The 20,729-nt window shown below is 51.1% G+C and overlaps 3 protein-coding genes across 7 annotated transcripts; 1 reads left to right on the top strand and 2 right to left on the bottom strand.

The window, feature by feature from the left end:
• The first annotated feature begins 2 nt into the window (after nt 1-2).
• Nucleotides 3-12,885, top strand: TMEM116 (transmembrane protein 116). Of its 5 annotated transcripts, none has more exons than XM_065692456.1 (11): nt 3-82; nt 677-723; nt 858-921; nt 4,249-4,380; nt 8,230-8,334; nt 9,856-9,905; nt 10,307-10,390; nt 10,471-10,609; nt 11,058-11,202; nt 11,317-11,390; nt 11,980-12,885. In XM_065692456.1, exons 2-11 carry the CDS (start codon nt 710-712, stop codon nt 12,178-12,180), a joined length of 1,008 nt encoding a protein of 335 aa, XP_065548528.1. In that variant the 5' UTR covers nt 3-82; nt 677-709; the 3' UTR covers nt 12,181-12,885. The 5 variants fall into 5 exon arrangements, with proteins under 5 accessions (XP_065548528.1, XP_065548532.1, XP_065548529.1 ...); XM_065692460.1 differs by lacking the exon at nt 3-82 and adding an exon at nt 442-565; XM_065692457.1 differs by lacking the exons at nt 3-82; nt 677-723; nt 858-921 and adding an exon at nt 730-812.
• A 552-nt stretch (nt 12,886-13,437) lies between these two features.
• Nucleotides 13,438-16,151, bottom strand: LOC136021082 (disintegrin and metalloproteinase domain-containing protein 21-like; the record flags this gene model as incomplete). The annotated part of the gene is made up of 1 exon (XM_065692889.1): nt 13,438-16,151. A coding segment is annotated over exon 1 (2,643 nt), but the record flags the coding sequence as incomplete, so codon positions are not given.
• A 1,337-nt stretch (nt 16,152-17,488) lies between these two features.
• LOC136020854 (disintegrin and metalloproteinase domain-containing protein 9-like) lies at nt 17,489-20,453 on the bottom strand. Its single transcript, XM_065692454.1, has 2 exons — nt 20,298-20,453; nt 17,489-20,214 (listed from the first exon to the last, which is right to left on the bottom strand). The coding sequence occupies exon 2, from the start codon at nt 20,195-20,197 to the stop codon at nt 17,939-17,941; it is 2,259 nt and encodes a 752-aa protein (XP_065548526.1). The 5' UTR covers nt 20,198-20,214; nt 20,298-20,453; the 3' UTR covers nt 17,489-17,938.
• Between the last annotated feature and the right edge of the window lie 276 nt (nt 20,454-20,729).

Here is a 20,729-nt window from a genome sequence, read left to right as displayed (position 1 = left end):
TGCTTGTGTGGTTGGAGGGGAAGGTGAAGGCAGATCAGTCAGATGGTGACTTTCACCTAGAGGCGAATGGGGTGCCCTAGAGGTAAGGCGTTTACACGAGGCGGTTGGAGGGCGTCCTTCGGACCCAGCGGCCTCTCCCCGGTACGAATGGAGGAGGAAGGACCCGGCGGGGCCCCGAGCCCCGGCTCCTGAGGGAGCAGCCGTCATGGCGGCCACCGCCGCGCGCCCCCTCACGGGCCGCCCGCGCGCTCCTTCAGCCTCGCCACAGACGGGTGCCGCCGGGTGAGCAGCCGCCGCCAGGTTCCTGCCCGGGAAGCTAAGCAGGGTCGGCTGGGGTCAGCGCCCGGAGGGGGGACCGGGACACAGCCCCCCCGTCGGGCCTGGGCGGCGGCGGGGGGTCCCTCTCTCGGCCGTCAGGGGCCGGGCGCGGGGCGGGCCGGGCGCGGGGTGGCCCCGGGGCGGAGCGCGGGCGGTGCCCGCAGCCCCGGGAGCGCTGCGGCGGCGGCGGCGGGTCCCCATGGCCCTCCCGGCGGAGGCGGCGCGGCTGGACGGGGACTGGCAGGAGGTGAGCGAGCCCCGCCGGCACCGGCACCCCCGGGGGCAGCGGCTGTGCCCCGTGCCCCGGCCCGGTGTCCTGGGGGGCCATGTGGTGCTGAGCTCCCCCGTTTATCCTCAGGTCTTCTCGGCTCTGCAATGGATACAGTTCACCATGGCCATGCTCAGGTACAGTGCTCCTCAACCCATACCCCTGGGGTGCCGGGATAAGGTTCCCGCTGCAGTGACAGGCAATAAAGAGGAATCTCTCATCCCAGGTAGGCAGATGTGCTCCTGTACCAACCTGTGCTTTGCTTTCTCAGCGTTATAGGTTCCAGCTCAATTATTGCCTATGCCGTCTTTCAGAACGCAGTGAGGTCTCCTGAGGTAAGGTCTGCACCTCCTTGTCCCTCTCTTGAGTCGAGGGGTTGGTACCTTGCGGATGGGTTGTGTGTGTAGTAAAGACCTTTGTAGGTCAGGAGCTCTGCTCGGAGCAGCTGCAGGTCTCAGGCTTGTGGTTAAACCTCATCTGGGAGGCAAAGGGCTTGCCAAGAGTTTGCCCCTTTGTGATAGGAGGCAGAGGGACTAACCTTGAGCTGCAGCCACCAAGGAGAAGCAGGTTTCTTAGCCCCGAGCTTCCTGCTGCTCCAGGAAAGTCCTCCAGTTGTGCCTGGGTACAGGGATTTGCTCGTGTGTGCTCCTCTGTGGGGCAGAAGGGCTGTGGAGCTGTGCACAAAGCCACAAACTGGAGATGTCCCTGTAGGAAAGGCCTTTACAGGTGGTAGTCTTTGGGAATCTCGGAGGGCTTTTGCAGGCAGGTGTGCTACTAAAACTGATGCAGCTCAAAGACGCTGCAAAGTTCAGGCACAAAGAGGCCAGGCTAAAACAGTTTGTGGTGCTGGATGCTGCTGTCCAGGATTTGCATCAGGTTACTGATAACAGGTTACTGCTAAGGGCAGTAGGACAGTAGAGCTGGCAGCTAAGTTGTAACAAAGCTGTATTACTTCCCTCATCTTCAATGTTCTTGGTACATCATGGATTTGCTCTGCAGAGAACAGGACTTCCAGGGAATGCCGTGAGTTATCCCCAGAGAAGCAGGGCATGCAGTCAGGCTAATGACTGGCACATCGCTGGATGAAGCAGGGTGGGAAGGAGAATATGAGTCCAGGTTTGCAGGGCAAATTTGTACCCCTACAACATGCAGGGCAGCCTTGCTCCCAGGAGCAGCCTCCTGGAAATGCTCTGCTGAGCACATCCAGAGGGAGCTGTGCAGATCTCCGTGCATTCCTGGGGAGGAGCGAAGGCTGGGACTTCACCTTGGTGCTGGGCTGGAAAACTGAGCTTATGCTGCACAAGGTATATATCAGAGGTCACTCTACCCCATCTCCTGCACTTGGAGAGTTCCAGGCATAGTTCTCTCCCAGGGTCTTCCACCCTGGTATATTGACACCTGGATCTGGCAGGGGTCCTGATGTGATTCCACAGCCTCTTCCCATTTACTTGCACAGTTGAAAGTCTGCGTTACTCAGGAACCCTTTTGCTGTTAGTCATATACTGTGACCATGGCTTAGGAGCCGCACTCCAAACACTTGTAAACCACACAAGGCTCCACGTCACAGATGGACCCGTCCTGCTTGAGGGAGTCCAGATGTTTCTGCTCAGCTCATTTCTGCAAATCCATGTAGGAGCGATAGATAGCAGCTGGAGTGACTCCTCTGCATCAGGCTCCCAGGCTCTTGCTCTGCTGCCCTGGGGAGGTTCAGGGCTGGTGTTTCAAAAGCAGCAAAACCATCAGTAACTTCCCCATCGCCTTGTCCTCATGGCTCTGGTCTTAACTGGAGATCTGTAAACAAAGGGGCTGGAAGAGATCCATATCAAAGCTTGCAACAAACAGCTTCTTCCCTGAGTCATCATGAGGCTCCAGAGTAAACTGCTTAAAAATAAACAGCTCTGGAGGCTGGGAGGAGAGCGATGTTATAAACACTTCCCCTCCAGCCCCCAGCCTAGGAAATCAAATATTGCATTCTTGAAGCTGGTTCTTGTGTTTCTACAGGGTCAATAAAACTCTACAGCCTGAGCTTAGTCATTCAGAAGAGATGATGGCAAGGAACAAAGAATTTCCCCCTCCTGTCAACAGGTTCTTTGCCAGCAGATGTCCCTGGGCCGTGGCCAGGCAGAGCTAAATCAACATGTATGCTCCAGCCTGGCAGCTCCTCTGAATCATCACGTCTTTACATTCCCTTCTTCTATTTTATAAATACCATTTGGGTTTTTTCTTTGCAAGTAAGATCCAATCTGCCTTCCACTGAATGCTGTCACCTACTTTATTTAGTCCGTGCCAAAATAGCTCCTCAACCAGTGTCTCCTCGCTCTAAAGACACTTGTTGCTTAGGGAAAGGGTCACCTGTTTGATTGCAGAAGGTGCCGCTTTGCTTCTCTCTCAGAGCTGCTTGGTTTTCACCTGCTGTGCTCACAAACTGGATGCTGTCACAGCCTGGCACGTCTACGACTGCCTGTCAGGGCTTCAGTTCTGCACCAGCAAGGAAAAACCTGGTTGAAAAAGACATTTGTGAGTGTAATGATGTACAGTCTAGCTCCAGATATTTAGTTAGCAGCAGCAAATTGATCTACCGTGTTTGCTGGTTGGATGGTAAATATGGAACTGGAAAGACAAGGATGTTGAAGGAGACAAATCCTGAGGAAGGTGGAGGAGAAGAACACACCAGGCAGATCTCCATCAAACTATGCCACAAGGCCACATCTGGGTCAATCAGATCCAGTTTACCTCTTAGCAGTCTCACTCAGCTCTTTCTCGTTGCTCACAGGAGCAAGACATGAGGAACACAAAGTGGTAAACATTTACTTAAAGGACAGTTTTGAGGCAAATATTACTAAAAGCTCAATTTAAAACTCAAGGCCTCCTGAAATGTTTCCATGCTGTGGTTAGCATTATAATTTCCTGGGGGGTGGGGATGGGAAAACCCCACGATTTTCTCCCCAGGATGCTGAAAATGCAGTACCAAAGGCTACAATTAAGACTGTAGATAATGAACGGCTTTGCCAGAGTGGCTGCACTCCCACTAACAGCAAAATATTGGCCAGAATTTTGTACAGATGTTTTCCTGCAGCATTTACAATCCTTTTGGCCAGTGCGTGCAAACTGGAAATGGGCTGGAAACTACCGTTAGAGGGGACGCGACTCTGTTCCAGCAAGGTGCAGCGTGAAGCAGAGTGAGTGGTGGCTCTCACAGTGAAAATTAATCTGGCATGTAAAATAGATTCAGCCTTAGTCACCAACTGAAATGATATGAAACACGGGGGCAAACATCTGGTTTGAGTTATTGCAGACCTGAAGGCGGGTTTGTGGTTACCAAGAGTTTGATTTCTCTCACAGTTGATATAACAAAGAGCGTCATTTCTCCCTGCCAGCCTCTCCCATTCTGTAACATTCTGGACCTTTGAGATATTTTCTGTAAGAGCTGATGCTGCTCCTGGATGCTGGGGCTCTGTTAGTGGCAGAAAGGGTGATTAGAATGGGGTATCTGCATTGAAACAGCTCCTGAGAGCAGGAATCAGCGTGGGGTTTGTATGCAAAGGGAGCTGCCCTCGGGGACAAATGTGTGCTTAGATGATGGGGTGAAACTGCTGCTGTAGGAGGTAATGGCAGTGTTGTGGCCATCACTCAGACCTGCTGCTCAATATCCCTTTTCCTAGGTTCGTCCACTCTTCTACCTGAGCCTCTCCGACCTCTTCCTGGGCATGTGCTGGCTTGCTGGAGCGCTTCTGTACAGCACACCAACCTCCAAGCAGGACCTCGTCTGCTACAACCTGCAAGCCACAGGACAAGTGAGTAGCTTTGGCACCACTGTTCGTGCATTCGGTGTGCACCCATTGCTGTAACCAGCCTCGCTGGTGATCAGAGCATGGCCGTGGGGGCTCTTTCTAGACACGCTTTGGCAGAGACTCTCCGTGTGAACCTACCAGATCTTTTCACCTTGTGTGTAAAACAGAGATAACGATGCTTGGGTTTAGGTACATCTGGTTTGGGAGAGGCAATGAGAAAGGCAAAGAGAGCATGGGATTTTGTGGTTGCTGTGTTTGGGTTGCTTGGTTAAAGTGAGTAGATAGGTCTAAATCTGTTTCCTCTTGGGCCCGTGCCGACAATGATCTTTGCCTCTCACACTGCAGCTTTTCTATTCCTCTTCATGCTTCCTCCATCCTGGGCAGGAACAGACACACTCTGTGGTTGGCTTGAGCTCAGGCTTACCACATTACTCATATATACATCCCTGCTCTTGCTGGCCTGGCTCTATCCTCTCTCAAACAATCCCAAGGGTGCTTAGGGACTGCTCCATCAGCATGAGCTCAGCCCCATGCCCCAGCAATTCAGCTGAATTCCAGCTGATTCCATGTGCTGGAGACTAATTGGAGTGGAATGAGTGCAATACTGTTTCCCTGACAGTTCACTTTTGTCCCACCGAGTTCCCGTTTCAGCATTAGGCTTTGCAAATGACTGCTCCCAAAACACTCTGCAGGATACAGCCAAGCTTGGGCCAGGGCGGTGGTTCAAAAGTGGTGATCTCCGGGTTTAACAGGGGTTTTTTAAGGACCCACAAAAATGTGGCTGTTGAAGCCTTGATATGTGTTGTGTGGGCTAGGGCAGCTCCGTGGGAGCATGGTGGGTACCCACAAATGGGAACTGAAAGATCCTCACTCAGTGGCAGTTTATGAAGCTGCAGAGGTTCTCCACATACCTCAGAGAGGGCAGGGAGGTAGCTGGTATGGAAGTGGTCACACTGATGTGTGTCTAGGGATGGGGACCTGCAGCCCAGGGTTGTTTCAGCCGCTGGTTTGGTGGGTAAAAGCGGATTACTGGTGATGGTGAGAGCAGCTGTCCCACTCCTGGCTTATCTCTGGTCTCCGTAGCTCTGCTGTGGAAGCACTGCAATATGTTCACATTGGGAGAGGAAACGGTGGGGGCAGTGAGTAAAGCTGCCACTTGGGAATGGTGCAGAACAGTATCAAAGATGGCTTTTAGATGATGGAACAGGGGAAAATGATCACAGGAAGAGCTTTGGAGAGGCTTTTCAGAGCCAGAAGGTAGAAGGAGTATGTGGGACTGAGGATGTTTGAGCTGTTTCCCTTGCAGCTTTGCCTGGGGGACAGTTCTTAATACTGCTGTGATCTTTTTAGGGCCTGGAGAAGACAGGTTGCACTGCTAGAGGAGCAGTAGGTTGGATATGGATAATACAGCATCTGTTCTCAGTGGAGACACTGAGATGCTATGCTATGCTATGCTATGCTCCCATCCATTTTTGTCTCTTTCCTGCCCTTGCATGTGGCCATGCTTCTCAGGGACACCAGCAAGGTTTGGGGGCAAGCTGGGAGCTTTACTTCCACTGCTGGGAAGGGCAGAGCTGGCCTTGGACAACTCCTTACAGCGTTTCTCTTTGCCTTAGCCACACGGGGGACAGTCAGGGTGCTGTGGTGGGGTGTGCAGGGTGTTTGCCACATCCCAACCTCAGCCACAGCGTCACCGGGCTTCTCTCCTGCGTGCCACCAGCAGACCCCCCCCGCCTGGGGTGGCAGGGCTGGCTTGTGTCTGGTGAGAGCTGTGGCTGCTGTTTGCTCCGGGAGAAATTAAAACAAACGGAGCACTTGCCATAGCAACCGTGCCCGCACGTGACACAGAGCAGGACACCTCCTCACTTAACACCCCAGCCGTGCCCTTGCAAGGTGGGAACACCTTGTGTATAAGCAGGAGCTGGTTAACAGGTTTAACCAGCAGCTTCTGTGGGGTAGGAGTGATCTGTAACTGAATAAAATGAGTTAAATGTCTCCTGGCCCCATGTGAAGGTTTCAGCCCTGCATGTGTCATAAACACGAGCAGCTTCTTTGTACCCAAGCACCTGGAAGATGTAAAATGCACTAACAAGGGTGAGAGCAAGCTGAGGACTGCTCAGCAGTGGTGTTTGCAGATGACAGCTTTTGGAGAGGCTCACCACAGTTCATGGGATGTGGTTGTCTCAAGGGATTGCCTTAGGAGCAAGACAGTATTTTGCTTTATAGTCTGTTTACCATCACTTTATCACCAAGGGCTGGTGTTGCAGCAGATGGAACTCCCCTACTGTTCATACCGTGTCATAAAGGATATTGCTTTGTTTCTTGGACTCTCCCTTTTCCAGCCCCAGCCTCTTGTTTGATGTAAATAATACTGCTCCTTTCCACTGCCCATTGAGCTTGTTCTCCTCCCTGCCTTGCCTTTGCATGACAGTAATAAGGTCCAGAATAGAGATTGTGGTTATAATTGCACAATTCCCCCACATTCTTCCAGTTCAGTTCCAGTGGCCTAATAACATCCTGGCAGGCCCTGCTCATGCTGACGAGCACAATGGGGAGCCACAGAAGGGTTATAATGAGGGACTCTCATGTTTTCCAGCCCTTATGTTATCTCCTCATGGTGAGCACTTCAGGACTGTCCACAGAACCAAAGCTGGATCCCAGGAGAGCAGAGCTCCCTTTGCTTTCTGCTGGTATCTTCACAAGTGGCTTTTGGTTCCCTATTCCAAAAAGAAGGCAGTGCTGACATTCTGTGAGCCTCTCTAAGGCATTCTGAAGTGCAAGAGAATGCTCTTTGTGCACTGTTTTGATGACCTTCCCTGGAAGTAAATGAAAAAAGGCAAAACAAACCCTCATTAAACCTCATTTAATGAGCTGGAAAGTCAGTGTAATGTTCCTGCTGCAATGTAGCAGCTCATTGGACTCGACCTCTTGAGTGAGCCAAGAGTATTCACAACCTGAAGGAGACCAAGTTTATTTAGTGACTGCTTTCCCAGACTTAGATGCTATCAGGGTGGCAAACCCGTGCTCCTTGCCTCTTTGGCAAGAGGTAGCAAAGCCACTTGAAAATTCACTTGTCCAGCCCTTCCTCTTTGCCTTTGCCATGGAAGCATGTGTTTCCTGTAGCAAGCACAGCACCCACATATATATAGTCTGATTTGGCAGCGCCGTTTATACTCGCCTGCCTGGTGCAACCTTGGATGCAGAAAGAAACGCAAGAAAGATTTGGGAGTTTTTATGGGGAATTTCACATATTTGGTCTCGTCTCAAGCTGGAATCAAGGGCTGGGAAACTCTCTGTGGGAACGAGTTCTGTAGCTTTCCTTTCCTCCCTTTTCCCATGGAGAGTAAAGGGCTCTCGAAGTGTTAACTGAGGCTTAGTGCAGATATTCTCTGTCCCCGCTTTCCTCTTTAAATATCTCATTGTTTTCTGTTTCCGTGAATTCACTGTGTAGTGAGCTCATGATGCCAGGAGCAAATCTAAGTGCTGCATTTGTGTTGTGTTTCCTAATGGATGTAGCATAGGGAGGGTCCAAGTGCCTTTGAACCCTTCACTGCCAGGATTTGGGCCAAAAATGAGCCAAGTCACCCATATCTGTATTTTTAAGACAGTCCTGTTGTCATTAGTTCTCCTGTTCCCTGTCTGAGGCCAAAGTCAAACTACCCTTGTGCAGTCTGAGGTGGGAACCTCTCTTAGTGTCCCACTGCAACTCAATAGACATGAGCACAGGGAACCTCACCTTTGGGAGTTCACCATGGTGTTTAGTACCCTGCCTCTGGCCTGTGGGCTTTGGGTTCATCAGTGATGCTACAGGAACTACTATTATAGGACTGAAATATTGTCTGTATTTCACAGATATTCTACGTGGCCTCTTTTCTATACACTGTCAACTACACCTGGCATCTGTACACGGACCTAAAGATGAAATACAATCAGAACCTTTTCAGGATACCCCCCCAGGTGAGTAGGACTGTCAGCAACTGTCAGGTACCAAGATCTAACTGTGGGGTTGTGGTGGGGTTTAGGAGGTGCAATATGTAGCAGTAAATCTCACCATAAGGACTTTGAAGGCCCTTCTGCCCCATGGCTGTATCAATTGATGTATCTTGCCCACTGAGGTCAGAAGAGTTACTGCTGAGTCTGCTGTAGCATCTCAGTGGAAGGTTAGGCTTGCAAGACTAAAGCAAAGGCAATGGCAGTATACATCTCAGAGGAGAGAAAGCTCAGGACTGGCTGTTGGAGAAGTTCTGCAGGTAGAAGAACAGCAGTTTGCAGCAGCTGAGTAACTGGCTTGGTGCTGTCACTGCCTTCTGCCAGTTGGGCATGGCAGAGAGGAGAGGAAAGCAGGGGCTGCCTGGAACTGAGAGCTGACAATTTCTGTCCTCCCCGGGTATCATACAGTGTTTGAGAGCGTCAGTAAGATATTGTAAGAGTTTGGGGTAGGAGGTGTGGTGGAAGTGAGCCAGTGATAAAAGGAGCAGTTGGCCCTGTGAAGAGCAGCCAGACCTCACTTCATCATCGCTGGCCTTTACAAAAGCCCTTTGGGGAACTGGTAATCGCTGGGAAACGAGGGACAAGGACGTCGTAGTCAGAAAAACACTCTCTGCATTGCAAGCTAAACAAACACTTCACATACCTCATGACCAACATCTCTCCTTGGGGTTGTTTCATTCCTCCCACCTGGCTAAACAGTGCGGCACCACCATCGCTGTAACCTGTGTGTTGCTCCTCATGTGTTGCTGCAAGATAAGAGATTCCTTGTGCGGCTCTTCCCATTCAACCCATTATCCACATTTATCTATATAGCCTTTTTCTTCCCTAGGCGTTTGCTGTGCACAGCAAACTGTATCCCAGATATTCTGCTTGGTTCAGGAGTAGCAGGCTGAGCAGATAAGTCTGTATTTCAAGGGCTCTTGTCCATAGGGTTTGGGTCCACTTGCAGGACTGGTTTCCTTCTTGCTGGACTCCCATTCAAAGCACAACACAATTCCCCACCATTACAGCTGTGCCCACATTGTTTTATCATAGCTATTGTGTGGATCCCAGCTGCCAAAGTACATTTCCTGGTGAGTACATACCAGGACACTCCAAATCGCCTTTATTTTTCCACTAGAACATGGAGTTAGTGAGGAACAGGGTTAGGTTAAGTGAATAAGCAGTAGAAAAAAATGAGTAAGTTACACCAGAGAGCTCTTCAGGTGTCTGCTCCTTGTCCAGTTCCAAGTTCCCTTCTCAAATCCTCCAGTTTTGAAGGAGAACAAGGTAGTGAGCGGGTGGAAGCGTCAGTTGTTCTTGTTGCAAATCAGCACAGACTGAACTCAGTGGTGTTGATTCAGTGCAAAGTGGAAACAAACATTTGTACTTGGTCAGGGGATGAATCAGTATTCAAAGAGCCCTTGGCTGCTAAAGTGGGAGCTGGGTCCTTGGGAACCAGAGGCTGTGCAGAAACGCTCATTTAATAAAGCTCTTTGGATTTTGTAGGTTGTAGATTATGCGAGTTGCATCGGCCGAATAGCAACGATCTCATCTAGGTAAGATGTGAGTCTCTGGGGCAGAATGATGTGGTTCTGGTAAACTGCAGTGCCCTGATCTCTGCTTCCTGCTTATTTTGAAGCAAGCTTTAGTAAAACCTGTAAAGCTCATCAGTAACAGCAGAGTCACCTAACAAACTCAGAGAAGGAGGGTTTGGATGTAGAAGGAGGGTTTGGCCTTTCTCTAACTGTATTAACTATATGTATATATATTAACTGTATGTATGTTTTTAAGGAGGTGCTCCCTTTACCAATGTATTGCCTGCATGAATGTTAATAAAAACAGTATTTAAGTAAGTCCTCTCTAGTGACAGGAGAAGCAGCAACTAGTGTTTGCTTGGGGATGGGAACAGCGTAGTGCTAATAACTACTAACTGTGCCATTGTCCTTTCACTTCTTAGCCTGATTCCTTTCCTTCTCATGGTACCTGTGTTTTGCCTGGGCAACAGCAGTAATTGCTACCAGAACTTCAGCCAGAAGCACGGGTAAGCTTCACACATCTCTGAAACAGCCCTGCTGCTTATGAGACACGGCAGGAGCTCAGGCTGTTCCTTTTCTCCCACAGATGTCTCCTGATGCACACGGAAATAGCCGTGCCCACCACCGAGCCGCAAACCCTGAGTGGCTCTGTTTGCCGTGCGATGCATTTCTATGGCATTGGGGTCTTCCTCATTTCCTTTCTGATCAGCTTCATCGCTATTCTGGTAAGAAACACAGTCCTTGCACACTAGCCATGGCATCCAGATGGTCAGTTTTCATCTTTACATCTTTGCTTGGGTGGTACCAGAGGCCAGGCAATGTCAGGGGAAGGATTGTGTGGTGCTGCTTCCCTTTTGGAAGGTGTGGTAAGGGAGGGAAAATATCATTATGCCACCATATAAATCCATCTGGAGTCCTGTGTTCTGTCAGCCCATCTCTAAAAGGATTTAGCAGGTAGAGAAGGCTCAGAGCATGGCAGAGCATGGGTCAACAGGAGCCCAAACCAGTTCAGACAAGGAATGTCATGTACAATGCAACTGCTCTCCCTCAGGCAGCACACTGTTGCATGAAAAGGTTTGATTGTCTGAAATGGGATACTCTGTCCTAAATTAACAAGGCAGATTAGAGCATTGCACCACATACAAACAACGATGTGTGCTTGTTCCTTTTTAGGTTATACTCAGTCAAGCCCGAGGCTTGTACAAAAGGTTTGTGAACTCCACAGGGTTCCTGGGGGATCAGCAGTGGGCCATGATTAAGATGATGGAACAACGAGTGGTTTTTTACCCTGTTGCCTTCTTCTGCTGCTGGACCCCAGGTAAGCAGAGAGCTGAGTTACTCTCATGATATTCCCCCGGGACATGGAGCCTGGCAGTGGAACTTGGAAGAGGTGGGATTAAAGCAATAGGCTCTTCTCCATCCTTTTTTACAGCTGTCCTTCTTGGAATAATGAAGCTGACTGTTTCAACAAACAGCAAAATCTACATGGCTCTTCTCATTCTACAGGTAAATGTGTTCCTCTGCAACCGCCTATGTTTTGCCTTCTCTGCTTGCACAGGGATATTAGTGTCTGCCTGCTTCTAGTCTCTGCTGGACAAAGCATGCTTCCAGCTGCAAAGATCACTGCTGTATGAGCCTAAGTCTGGTTTATGCTTTTGGTTGAAAAAGACCTTTATTAGATGTTTTATGTTTTTCCGAGGCTTGAAAAGGTCTCAGTAACCAAAATCACAGCACCATGGCAATTACAGAAAATAGAACTAGAAAGGATCCCTAGAAATCAGGCTTTTTTTACACTCTTTTCATAAAAAGGAGACTTCCATAAGTGTCTTTCATATGGAGACTTTTGAAGTGTCCAAATGCAGTTCCTCCACAACACTTGTCCAGCTCCTTGCTATGCCTGAGGCAGCATTTAGCAAAGAGTATTAAAATAACCATGAGATTCCTCTATCACATGGGGATCTGCATAGATAAAAGCATGCTGGAAGTGAGAGGCTTGGCATAACGTGCTGGTTTTGACAGCCTGGTAGGGAGCTGTGTTGTGCTGTGCAGTGCTGGCTGACAAAAGAATGCAGCTCTCCCCTGTGCTCTCTCCCAGGCTCTAACAGCAGCTTCCCAAGGCCTTCTGAACTGCATCGTGTATGGCTGGACACAGCACATCTTCCTCTCCCTCAAACGCAATGCCTGCCGGGACGTTGACACTCAGACTCCTCTCCTGCGCTCCCAGAAGAAGTCCTACTCCAGCACGTTCCCCATCAGCCCACCGGACACAGAGAGCTCCACATCCACCCTGCTCTGATGGATCCCTACATCCTAGGAAAGCCTCATCGTGGTTTAGTAACATCGGCCAGACCTGGCATCGGGCTGTCTGCTGCAAACTGTTGTGCCAGCAGCAAAGTTAGCTGTAGTGCTGGAGGAGCCTGGGCAGATCTGTCAGAGACAGACCCTTCAGTGAAGAGAGTTATTTATTTCACAGGTTTGTATGGACTGTAACTGGATTCCTTAAACGTGGTAAATCTTTAGTACAGACTTTCTCCTCATGGAAATATCTCTAGAAATGCAGCAAATTGTATGTAACAGCTCAGAGATCTGGTACAGCTCCGCTGAGGGAGTGAGGTTGCACTTCTCTAAGTCTTTGCCATTACAAATTAACAGTAAAGCAAAAGTGAGTATTTTCAATCTCTGACTTTTAATCCACTATATAAGAACATGTACCGTGCTGAAAGCCAACTGCAAGGAATGAAGAATTGCAAGGTAGCATAAAAAAACCAGTGCTCACTTCCATGCCTTGACTTTTTGCACATTTCCCTTCCGTTCTCATGCAACTCCTGCTCAGCTCCAGTACTCAGCAAAATAAGCCTATGGTGGAGCATCTCTTATGAACCAGGTGAGAAGGACTTTGCATGAATCTATCTATACTCTTCTAACTGCTCAAGTGAATTATTTACTAAGGTTCCACCACTCTATGGCAAATAAAACAGATCTTTAGCTGCATTGAAAACAATTCTCTTAACTTTTACACTCTTTATTTTCTAACAGCTTCACTTTTGGGGCCCAACCCTGATTTATTTACATAGTAGGCAATACAAGAAGAGGAAATAATGAAGTTTGGTGTAATTAACTTTTGTACAGTTTACACAGGTACGTTGTGTAAATCACTTTGTGGAAAATCTCCTGGGACTAGCAGTCCAGCTGCAGGGGCACACACACAGGGCCTGTAGTCCTTTCCAGACCTCAGCTGGTGGGTTTCCCACTGCTTTCATGGGTTTTTAAACATACTTTCTTCTCCTCCTCTTCCTTCTTCATATTCTCTTCCTCTTCCTTCTCCTTCTTCTTCTCCTTCTTCTTCTTCTCCTTCTCCTCCTCCTCCTTCTTCTTCTCCTCCTCCTCCTTCTTCTTCTTCTCCTTCTTCTCCTTCTTCTTCTCCTTCTTCTTCTTCTTCTTCTTCTTCTTCTTCTCCTCCTTCTTCTCCTCCTCCTCCTTCTCCTCCTCCTCCTTCTTCTCCTCCTTTTTCTCCTTTTCCCTCTTCTTCTGCTCCTTCATCTCCTTTTCCCCCTTCTCCTTCTCCCCCTTCTCCCCCTTCACATTCTTTTCCTTCTCCTCCTTCTTTTCCTTCTCCTCCTTCTTCTATACCCTGCTCCTCATCTGCAGAAGTCTCACTTCCTTCCACAGTTGCAGCTTTTGCCTTTCTGTATTTGGTTACAGCAATGCCAACAGCAATCCCAATGACGGTAAGGGGAACTGTGATCCCCATTACTATCTTAAACACTTTAGTTCGGACAACCTCCCCCATGGTCATCATGAGAGCTGGTGGAGGTCCACTGTCCATGCTCCCTCCCAGGCCATGGAACTGACAGTCCGGAGGAGCCCAGCCAGCTTCACAATGGCAGTGTTCAAGGTTGTTGCACACCCCTTTCCCCCCACACTTAACCTTCCCATCGCACTTCATCTTGACCGTGGCATCTATGCATGTCCTGTTAATACAGATCTTTTTTGGCCCACATCTGGTGCCATCAGTCCCTCCTCCGACATCAGGTATATCAATGCTGGCATGGTAGGCTGTGCCCCAGCACCAGTCATTTGGCCCTGGTGTCTGGATGATGGCTTTAGACCTCTGCAGAATGGGTATCTGCTTCACATTGACACACTGCAGCCTTCCACACAGAACATTTTGGGGTTTACAGCCCACAAAAGCAGTTTTGGAGCCATCACCACCACAGTTGCCAAATCGATCTCCTCTCATGTTCTGCTTTTGGAAGCAACTCTTCGGAGCACCACGAGCTTGCTTCCCAAAGACTTTTCTGCACAGGTTATCATGGGTGGCACATTTGCCATGGTAGCAGTAGCCATTGTTGCTGCAGGGTGTCCCATCGTGCACGTACAAATCCTCCGGGCACCAGGCCGAAGTCCCATTGCAATATTCAGGCAAGTCACACTCATCCACCTCCACCCTGCACTTGTGTCCTGCAGCGTGGAATCTGCATTTGTGACAGCACTGCCCAATGGAGCAGACAGCCCCTGGCTTCAGCCTGCAGCTGGGGAGGCAGCACGGGTTGCCTTGGCAGTCCTTCAGTCCCCCGCAGTCACACTGCTCTCCCTCATCCATCACCTTGTTGCCGCAGTGTTTAAAGTGGAGGAGTCTGTGGGGCTCGGGGATGTTGCACAAGCAGTGGCCGTGGCCTCTGTTCATCAGGTCTAAGTAGTACTGCATGCTGCAGTTGCTGAAGCCCTTGGCACCGCTGAGCGAGTCGCCCGTCATGTAGCACTTGGGGGCTGCTCCGCAGGCGCAGTTCTCCTTGTCGTGCTCCATGCCCAGGTTGTGACCCAGCTCGTGAGCGAAAATAAGCGAGAAGGCTGTGAAATCTCTCCGTATGTGCGAGATAACGCTCGAGCGGTACCCCGGGAAGCAGACGGTTCCTACGTACGCCAGCCCAACGATGAGCCCGAAGTCCATGTAAGTGAATAGATGGGCAACGTCGTACGCCATCCGCTGAGAGAGATCCCTGTTCGCCCAGTAGTTAAAACTCCTGAGGACGTCTTCTATATCCTGGCTGTGCCTGAGGAAGTTGCTGTGTGTCCAGATCTCCATCCCGATCAGGCAGATACGGATCCTCAGGCTATAGAAGTAGGTTTCAGCTAAATTGATGGTGTCCGTAACCAGGAGCATCACGGAGGTTTCATTGCTCCCCTGGAAGGAAAACAGGGAGTAATCCACCACGACAAACACCTCGACGTAGGTGGTGTGCTTCAGCCCCCGACACAAAACATGCTTCCTCAAGGCTCCTCGAGGTCCCGTCTCCCGCAGCTGCGTTCGCATCACCTCGTTCGTCACCCCGCACATCAAGGGCTTGCTCTGGGTCGCCTCTCGCCGATAGAGAAGGTGCTGGAAGCTGAGGGACCCCGGCACAGGCTCAATGGCGTAGCTCCGGTTCCCCACCTCCAGCTGCCCCCTCAGCCCCCAGCAGACGCTGAGCGTGGCGGCGGAGCCGGGGCTGTCCTCCACGTACCCCCGGTAGAAGCACTCCTCGGGGATGTGGGGCTGCTCCACCAGCCTGCTCCCCCCCGGGCCGTACGTGACCACGGGCAGGTTTTTCACCAGAAACCCTCTCTTTCGGGTGAGGCGGACGATGCGGTTCCTGCCCTCCACCCTCAGCACGTAGGACACATCTGCCCCTGCGGCTGCCTCCGCCTTAGGAGCCAGCTTCCTCGGACGGACTATCTCATAGACAGCATAGCCCGGTGGTGGATGATGGCCGCTCGCCCCGGGGAGGAGAGTTGCCACCAACACTGCCCAGACCCCCAGCCTGAGGAGAAGGGCTTCCCCCCGGCCGCCATGATGTGCCCGGAGCCACCTCATCGCCAGCGCCTTCAAAATGGCGGCGAGACACCTCAGGGAGCGCCCAGCCAGCCCTCGCACGGACTTCTGGACCCTGCCTGCCCTGAGGGGCTCAGGCAGCGGCCAGGCCAGGGCTGGCCCCTCCGGGCTGGCACAGATGAAGGTACGTGGCACCCTGCTACCCTGAGGTGCAGCCATTCGCCTCAAGGCCCTTTGAGAAGGCTCTGTCAGCGCTGCCACCTCTGCCAGCTGCCATGACATGGCCAGGGTCTGCAGCATGGCGGCCATGGGGGCACCTGTGAGGTAACAGGGATGAAGAGCACCCGTCCCTGCTGTGCTCCCCTCACCTGGGGTGCCCGTCATGGCCAGGGAGCTGGGGTTGTCTTTATAGCTGCTCCCCTGTCACCCAATGGGGTTTGGGAGCCACGCGTCCTCACCCCCCCCGCCCCGCCTCCTCCACAAGTGGAAATCCCTAAAGCTGAAGCTTGTCTGTGGGTCACGAATTTGAGAGTTAACCCCAATAACGAAGCAAATTAACTTCACAAGAGGTAATGGCCCCCCGTCACCGCCTCGCCTCCTTCAGCAGGCTGTAAAGCAGTGCCTCCAGGTAGTTCTGTTTGTCAGTGACACCCCAGCAGTAAAACTCACAGAACCACAGCATGGTTTGGGTTGGAAAGGGCCTTAAAGCTCCTCCAGCTCCAACCCCTGCCACGGGCAGGGACCCCTTCCACTGGAGCAGCTTGCTCCAAGCCCCTGTGTCCAACCTGGCCTTGAGCACTGCCAGGGATGGGGCAGCCACAGCTTCTCTGGGCACCCTGTGCCAGCGCCTCAGCACCCTCACAGGGAAGAGCTTCTGCCTAAGAGCTCAGCTCAGTCTCCGGTTTTAAGTTAAAACCCATCCCCTATCTCTGATAAAGAGTCCATCCCCAGCACCCAAATATTCTGAGCGTGTCCCCCCAATGTCCCCAGATTGAGTTATCTATAAACCATACACTGTTCTAGTATTTTCTTTGGGGAAGCCTGCTATAAACACCACCCGCAGGGCACCAGTTGGTGGTTACCCCCACGCGCCCATCCGACATCAGGCACAGCTCTTTATACACCACCCCACCCCCTCATTTCATACAAACACAGGCCCAGTACCAGCTGCCGGTGAGCACCAGCAGGCAGCAACGTCTGCAGGGCTGAATTTAGCATGAACCAGGTGGAAAACACCTCTTCCAGCACGAAGCGCTCCTGCTCCCCAGCGTTCAGCTACGAGGTACAGCAATGATGTCTTAATTGGGCTTTTTATACCTGTTCCGTTCCAGTGCTGCTCCTGCTCCCACTGCTCCCAGCCTCCATGGACACCTCCACAGCAGCCTGGCTTTTTTGTCAGCTCAGCCTGGCACGGAGGGGATGCTGCTGACAGCTTCTTTACCTGCTCCAAGCCTTCCTGCAAGCTTCTGCCTAAATGATGCTACCAGCTTTGTACTTCCCATAGAGGCAACTGATGTGAGTAGTAATGATTCCCCCCCTCTTCTTCCCTTATTTCCTTTCAGACATATTCCCCCCCTTCTCTTATAACCAAGCCTCAGAGCCCTTTCTTCCCTTCTCCTGTCTCCTGATGTTTTCAGCAGCTCATATGTGCTCCTGGGCTGCAGTGCCACAGAAGAAGAGCTCAGATGTGCCCAGGATGGGCTTAAAGGTGGGCACTCTGCCTGGGATTCCAGCTCAGGAGGAGGTGACTATAGGGTGTGAAGTTAAGGTCCTATACAGTGGTGTGGACGGTTTGAACCCCTTCCCCTGAGCCATAGCAGAGGGTCTGTAACCCAGAAGTTTCTTGCTCAGAGGGAAGAGTGGATGTCTTTGAGGATTGCATGTTTAGCAGAGAAGGAAGCTTGCTGCTGCAGACCCCATGCTCTGGGCTGGGAGACAACTGTCACTCTTGGCTTGCAAAAGGCTCTGCTTCAGCCATCCCCAGGTTTACCTTGCTCAGCCTGTGTCTTATCAGTGTAAACCAGCAGGCAGACTTTTAATCTGAGCTCCCCTGTCATTTTTGTCAATGACTTCTCTTACAGAGTGAGGTCAAGCAAAACAATTTCATTTTGATATTGTACAGAATAAAAGCCAGGTCCCCTATAACTGCACTTGCATCTAAATCGATTTTAAATGAGTCCACTGCAGCTGGAGTCTGAATCTGGTGCCTGAGTCCAGCTTTCCATTGCTGCCATGTAAAGTCCTACACAGTACTCTCAGCTGGTTTTGAGCCATCTTCCTCCACCTGGTCACTTACATTGCCCTTAGAAGCCCACTTTTTAACCCAAAAGGATCCAACATGTGTGTGTAACGCTTGGGTTACTTCAAACTTTCTCACTTGCACAATGGCAATTGCTGCGAGCACCAGAACAGCAATAGTTATCCCAGTAATCCCAAAGAGCAACCTCCAAAGCCCGTGTTTAGTGACGGGTGCAGGCCCACTGTCAATGCTTCCTCCAAATCCAACGTACTGGCAGTAGGGAGGTGCCCAGCCATTGTCACAGTGGCAGTTCCCATTAGTGTTGCAGACGCCTTTTCCTCTGCAGGTCTTCTTGGCAGAACAGCGGGATGTCAAGTACCTCCCCTCAGGCACACACGTCCGGTTAATGCAGATCTTCTTCTCCCCACACTGCATGCCATCCTTAACAAGCCCAGGGTCCAGAATGTCCACACCCAAGTGGTAGTCTGTGCCCCAGCACCAGGTATCACCCACCGGGGTCTGGATGACGGTTGTGTGGTCTTCCAGCCGAGGCAGACGTCTCACGTTCACACACTGCATCCTCCCACACAGGACATTCTCTAGCTTACATTTCTGAAAGCTGACATCTGCCCCATCTCCGAAGCAATTGCCAAACCGATCCCCTTTCATGTTCACCTCTTGGAAGCAGGACAGCGGAGCAGGCTTTGCTCCCTTACCAAAGATACTCATACACTGTAACGTGGGAGACTGGCATTTACCTGAGTAGCAGTACCCATCCTCAGCACACACAGTCCCGTCTTGCTTGGCCACATCTGCTGGGCAATGCTCAGATGTCCCGTTGCAGTACTCAGGCAAATCACATGGTCCAGCACTTTCCCTGCACACTTCTCCTTCTGGAAGAGGTTTGCAATTCCTACAGCAGCGTCCAGAAGTGCAAAGGGCTCCCTTTCTCTGACAGGCAATGTCACAACAAGGGTCTGATTTACACATATCCCCAGGCCTCAGGACACGATTCTTGCAGCGCCTCAGCGCAGATGTCAGTACTGATTCTGGGACGTTATTAAGGCAGAATCCTCGCCCTGATGACATAAAATCAAAATAGTCCCTTTTGCTGCAGTTGCTGAATTGATAGTTTACAGTGCCATTCACGCTCATGATGCATCTAGAGCTGTTTCCACACATGCAGTAGCTGTGGTCATACGCCATGCCAAGGGCATACCCTAACGCCCGAGCGACGCTGACAGCAGTCTCCACGTAAGGCTGTCTGGCAAATGACACAACAGCAGAGGCCCGTTTTTTATCACAAGCACTGCCCAGGTTGGATTTGCCACTCACGTGCAATCCACCTGTACCATGACCAAAGTCCATCGAGGCAAACAGACACCCCACGTCATGCGCGGCGTACTTCAGGCTTTGCTTCCGCCAATGATTAAAGTCGTAAAGGACCCTGTTTATGCTTTTGGTAATACTGATAGGGTTCTTCTCCACCCAAATCTCTAGTGCAGTTACCATAACACGAAGGTGGAAAGATTTAAACATCCCATCCACCAGATTGAGTATTTCAATAACTTCCAATGTCACATTAGTTATACTTCTGCCAAAGGCATCAAAACCTTCCTTGTCCACCACGACAAAGAGCTCCACATACCGTGTGTGTCCCCGGAGCTGGAACTGCCCTTCTGCCTCCTTACTAGGCCGTGGAAACCATTGACGTTCAATGGGCATATCATATACATACATGGTTCCAGGAACCGCCGCGTCCCTCCGCAACAGAAGATGCTGACCCTTGGTGGCACCTGGCAAGGGCTCAATGCTGTAGCTTGAGTTTCCGAACTGCAGCAGTCCTCTGAGCCCAGAGCAGACAGTCAGAGTCACCCTGGAGTTCAGGATGCCTTCCACATAGCCATCATAATAGCAGTGCACTGGCACATGGGGATGCTTGGCTTTCATTTTCCCATGGGAGTCACGAGCAAATACAGGGAAGTCTTTTATTATCAAGTCTTTCTGCCTGAGGCGAAGCGTGTAAGTTACCCCTTGAATGTTGATGCCATAGGACACTTCTTCCTTGCTGCTTTTCCCTGCACTGGGAGCAAGTTTCCTTGGAATGACTATCTCATAGACTGCATAGTCCCAAGTGGTCTGGGGGTTGCAGTCTGCGCAGGGCAGCAGGAGCCCCTGCAGCAGGAAGGAGAGGCCCAGGCCGAGGAGGAGAACCCCTCTGCCCATTGGGGTGCAACTCGGCTGTGTCCAGCTTGGAGCCATGGTCACTCTCTCCTTGGCTGGAGGAAAGGGTAGAAAATATGGATGATGCGACATCAAAAAAGCTTCTTTAAACTCAGCAATCAAGATCCCTTCTCACCACCTTCCCTCAGGGTCTGTCCTCTTCTCCCCACTCAGCCTGCAGCCAGGTTCAAGCCCTTCATCCAACGTGTCTTTTCTTAGCTCTTCCTCAGCTACCTGTCCACCAGGGAGGTAGGACACACCAGGAGGCAACCAGCCTGCCATCCAACACCATCCAACTGCAACAGAGCAAAGCAGCACAGGGAAAGACCTAGCACAGGGTGGGAAGCCAGGGAGAGCTGCCCTTGGGGCCAGAATGGAAGGGCCAGGGGGGCAACCGTTTCCCCAGCCCCACTTCAAACACAAACATTCCATGGGGAGGGTGGGACCTGTGCCCTGGTACCGGCAGGAACAACAGGACATTAAATATGCCCTCCCTCATCACTAAGAGCCTGCTGCACCCTACTTGTGTTGACCCCATTTGCTGAGAGCTAGATGAGCGTGTGCTGCTACA

This window comes from Lathamus discolor, chromosome 12 (assembly GCF_037157495.1).
Source record: "Lathamus discolor isolate bLatDis1 chromosome 12, bLatDis1.hap1, whole genome shotgun sequence".
Taxonomy (NCBI): domain Eukaryota; kingdom Metazoa; phylum Chordata; class Aves; order Psittaciformes; family Psittacidae; genus Lathamus; species Lathamus discolor.
This window is presented reverse-complemented; position numbering and strand designations above follow the sequence as displayed.

Excerpts from the sequence above, each read along its gene's own strand:
- TMEM116 (XM_065692460.1), top strand. The coding sequence starts at position 518 with ATGGCCCTCCCGGCGGAGGCGGCGCGGCTGGACGGGGACTGGCAGGAG. Across the intron at positions 566-676 it reads TGGACGGGGACTGGCAGGAG|GTCTTCTCGGCTCTGCAATG; the intron begins GTGAGCGAGCCC and ends GTTTATCCTCAG. Across the intron at positions 4,381-8,229 it reads ACCTGCAAGCCACAGGACAA|ATATTCTACGTGGCCTCTTT; the intron begins GTGAGTAGCTTT and ends TGTATTTCACAG.
- LOC136020854 (XM_065692454.1), bottom strand. The coding sequence starts at position 20,197 with ATGGCTCCAAGCTGGACACAGCCGAGTTGCACCCCAATGGGCAGAGGG.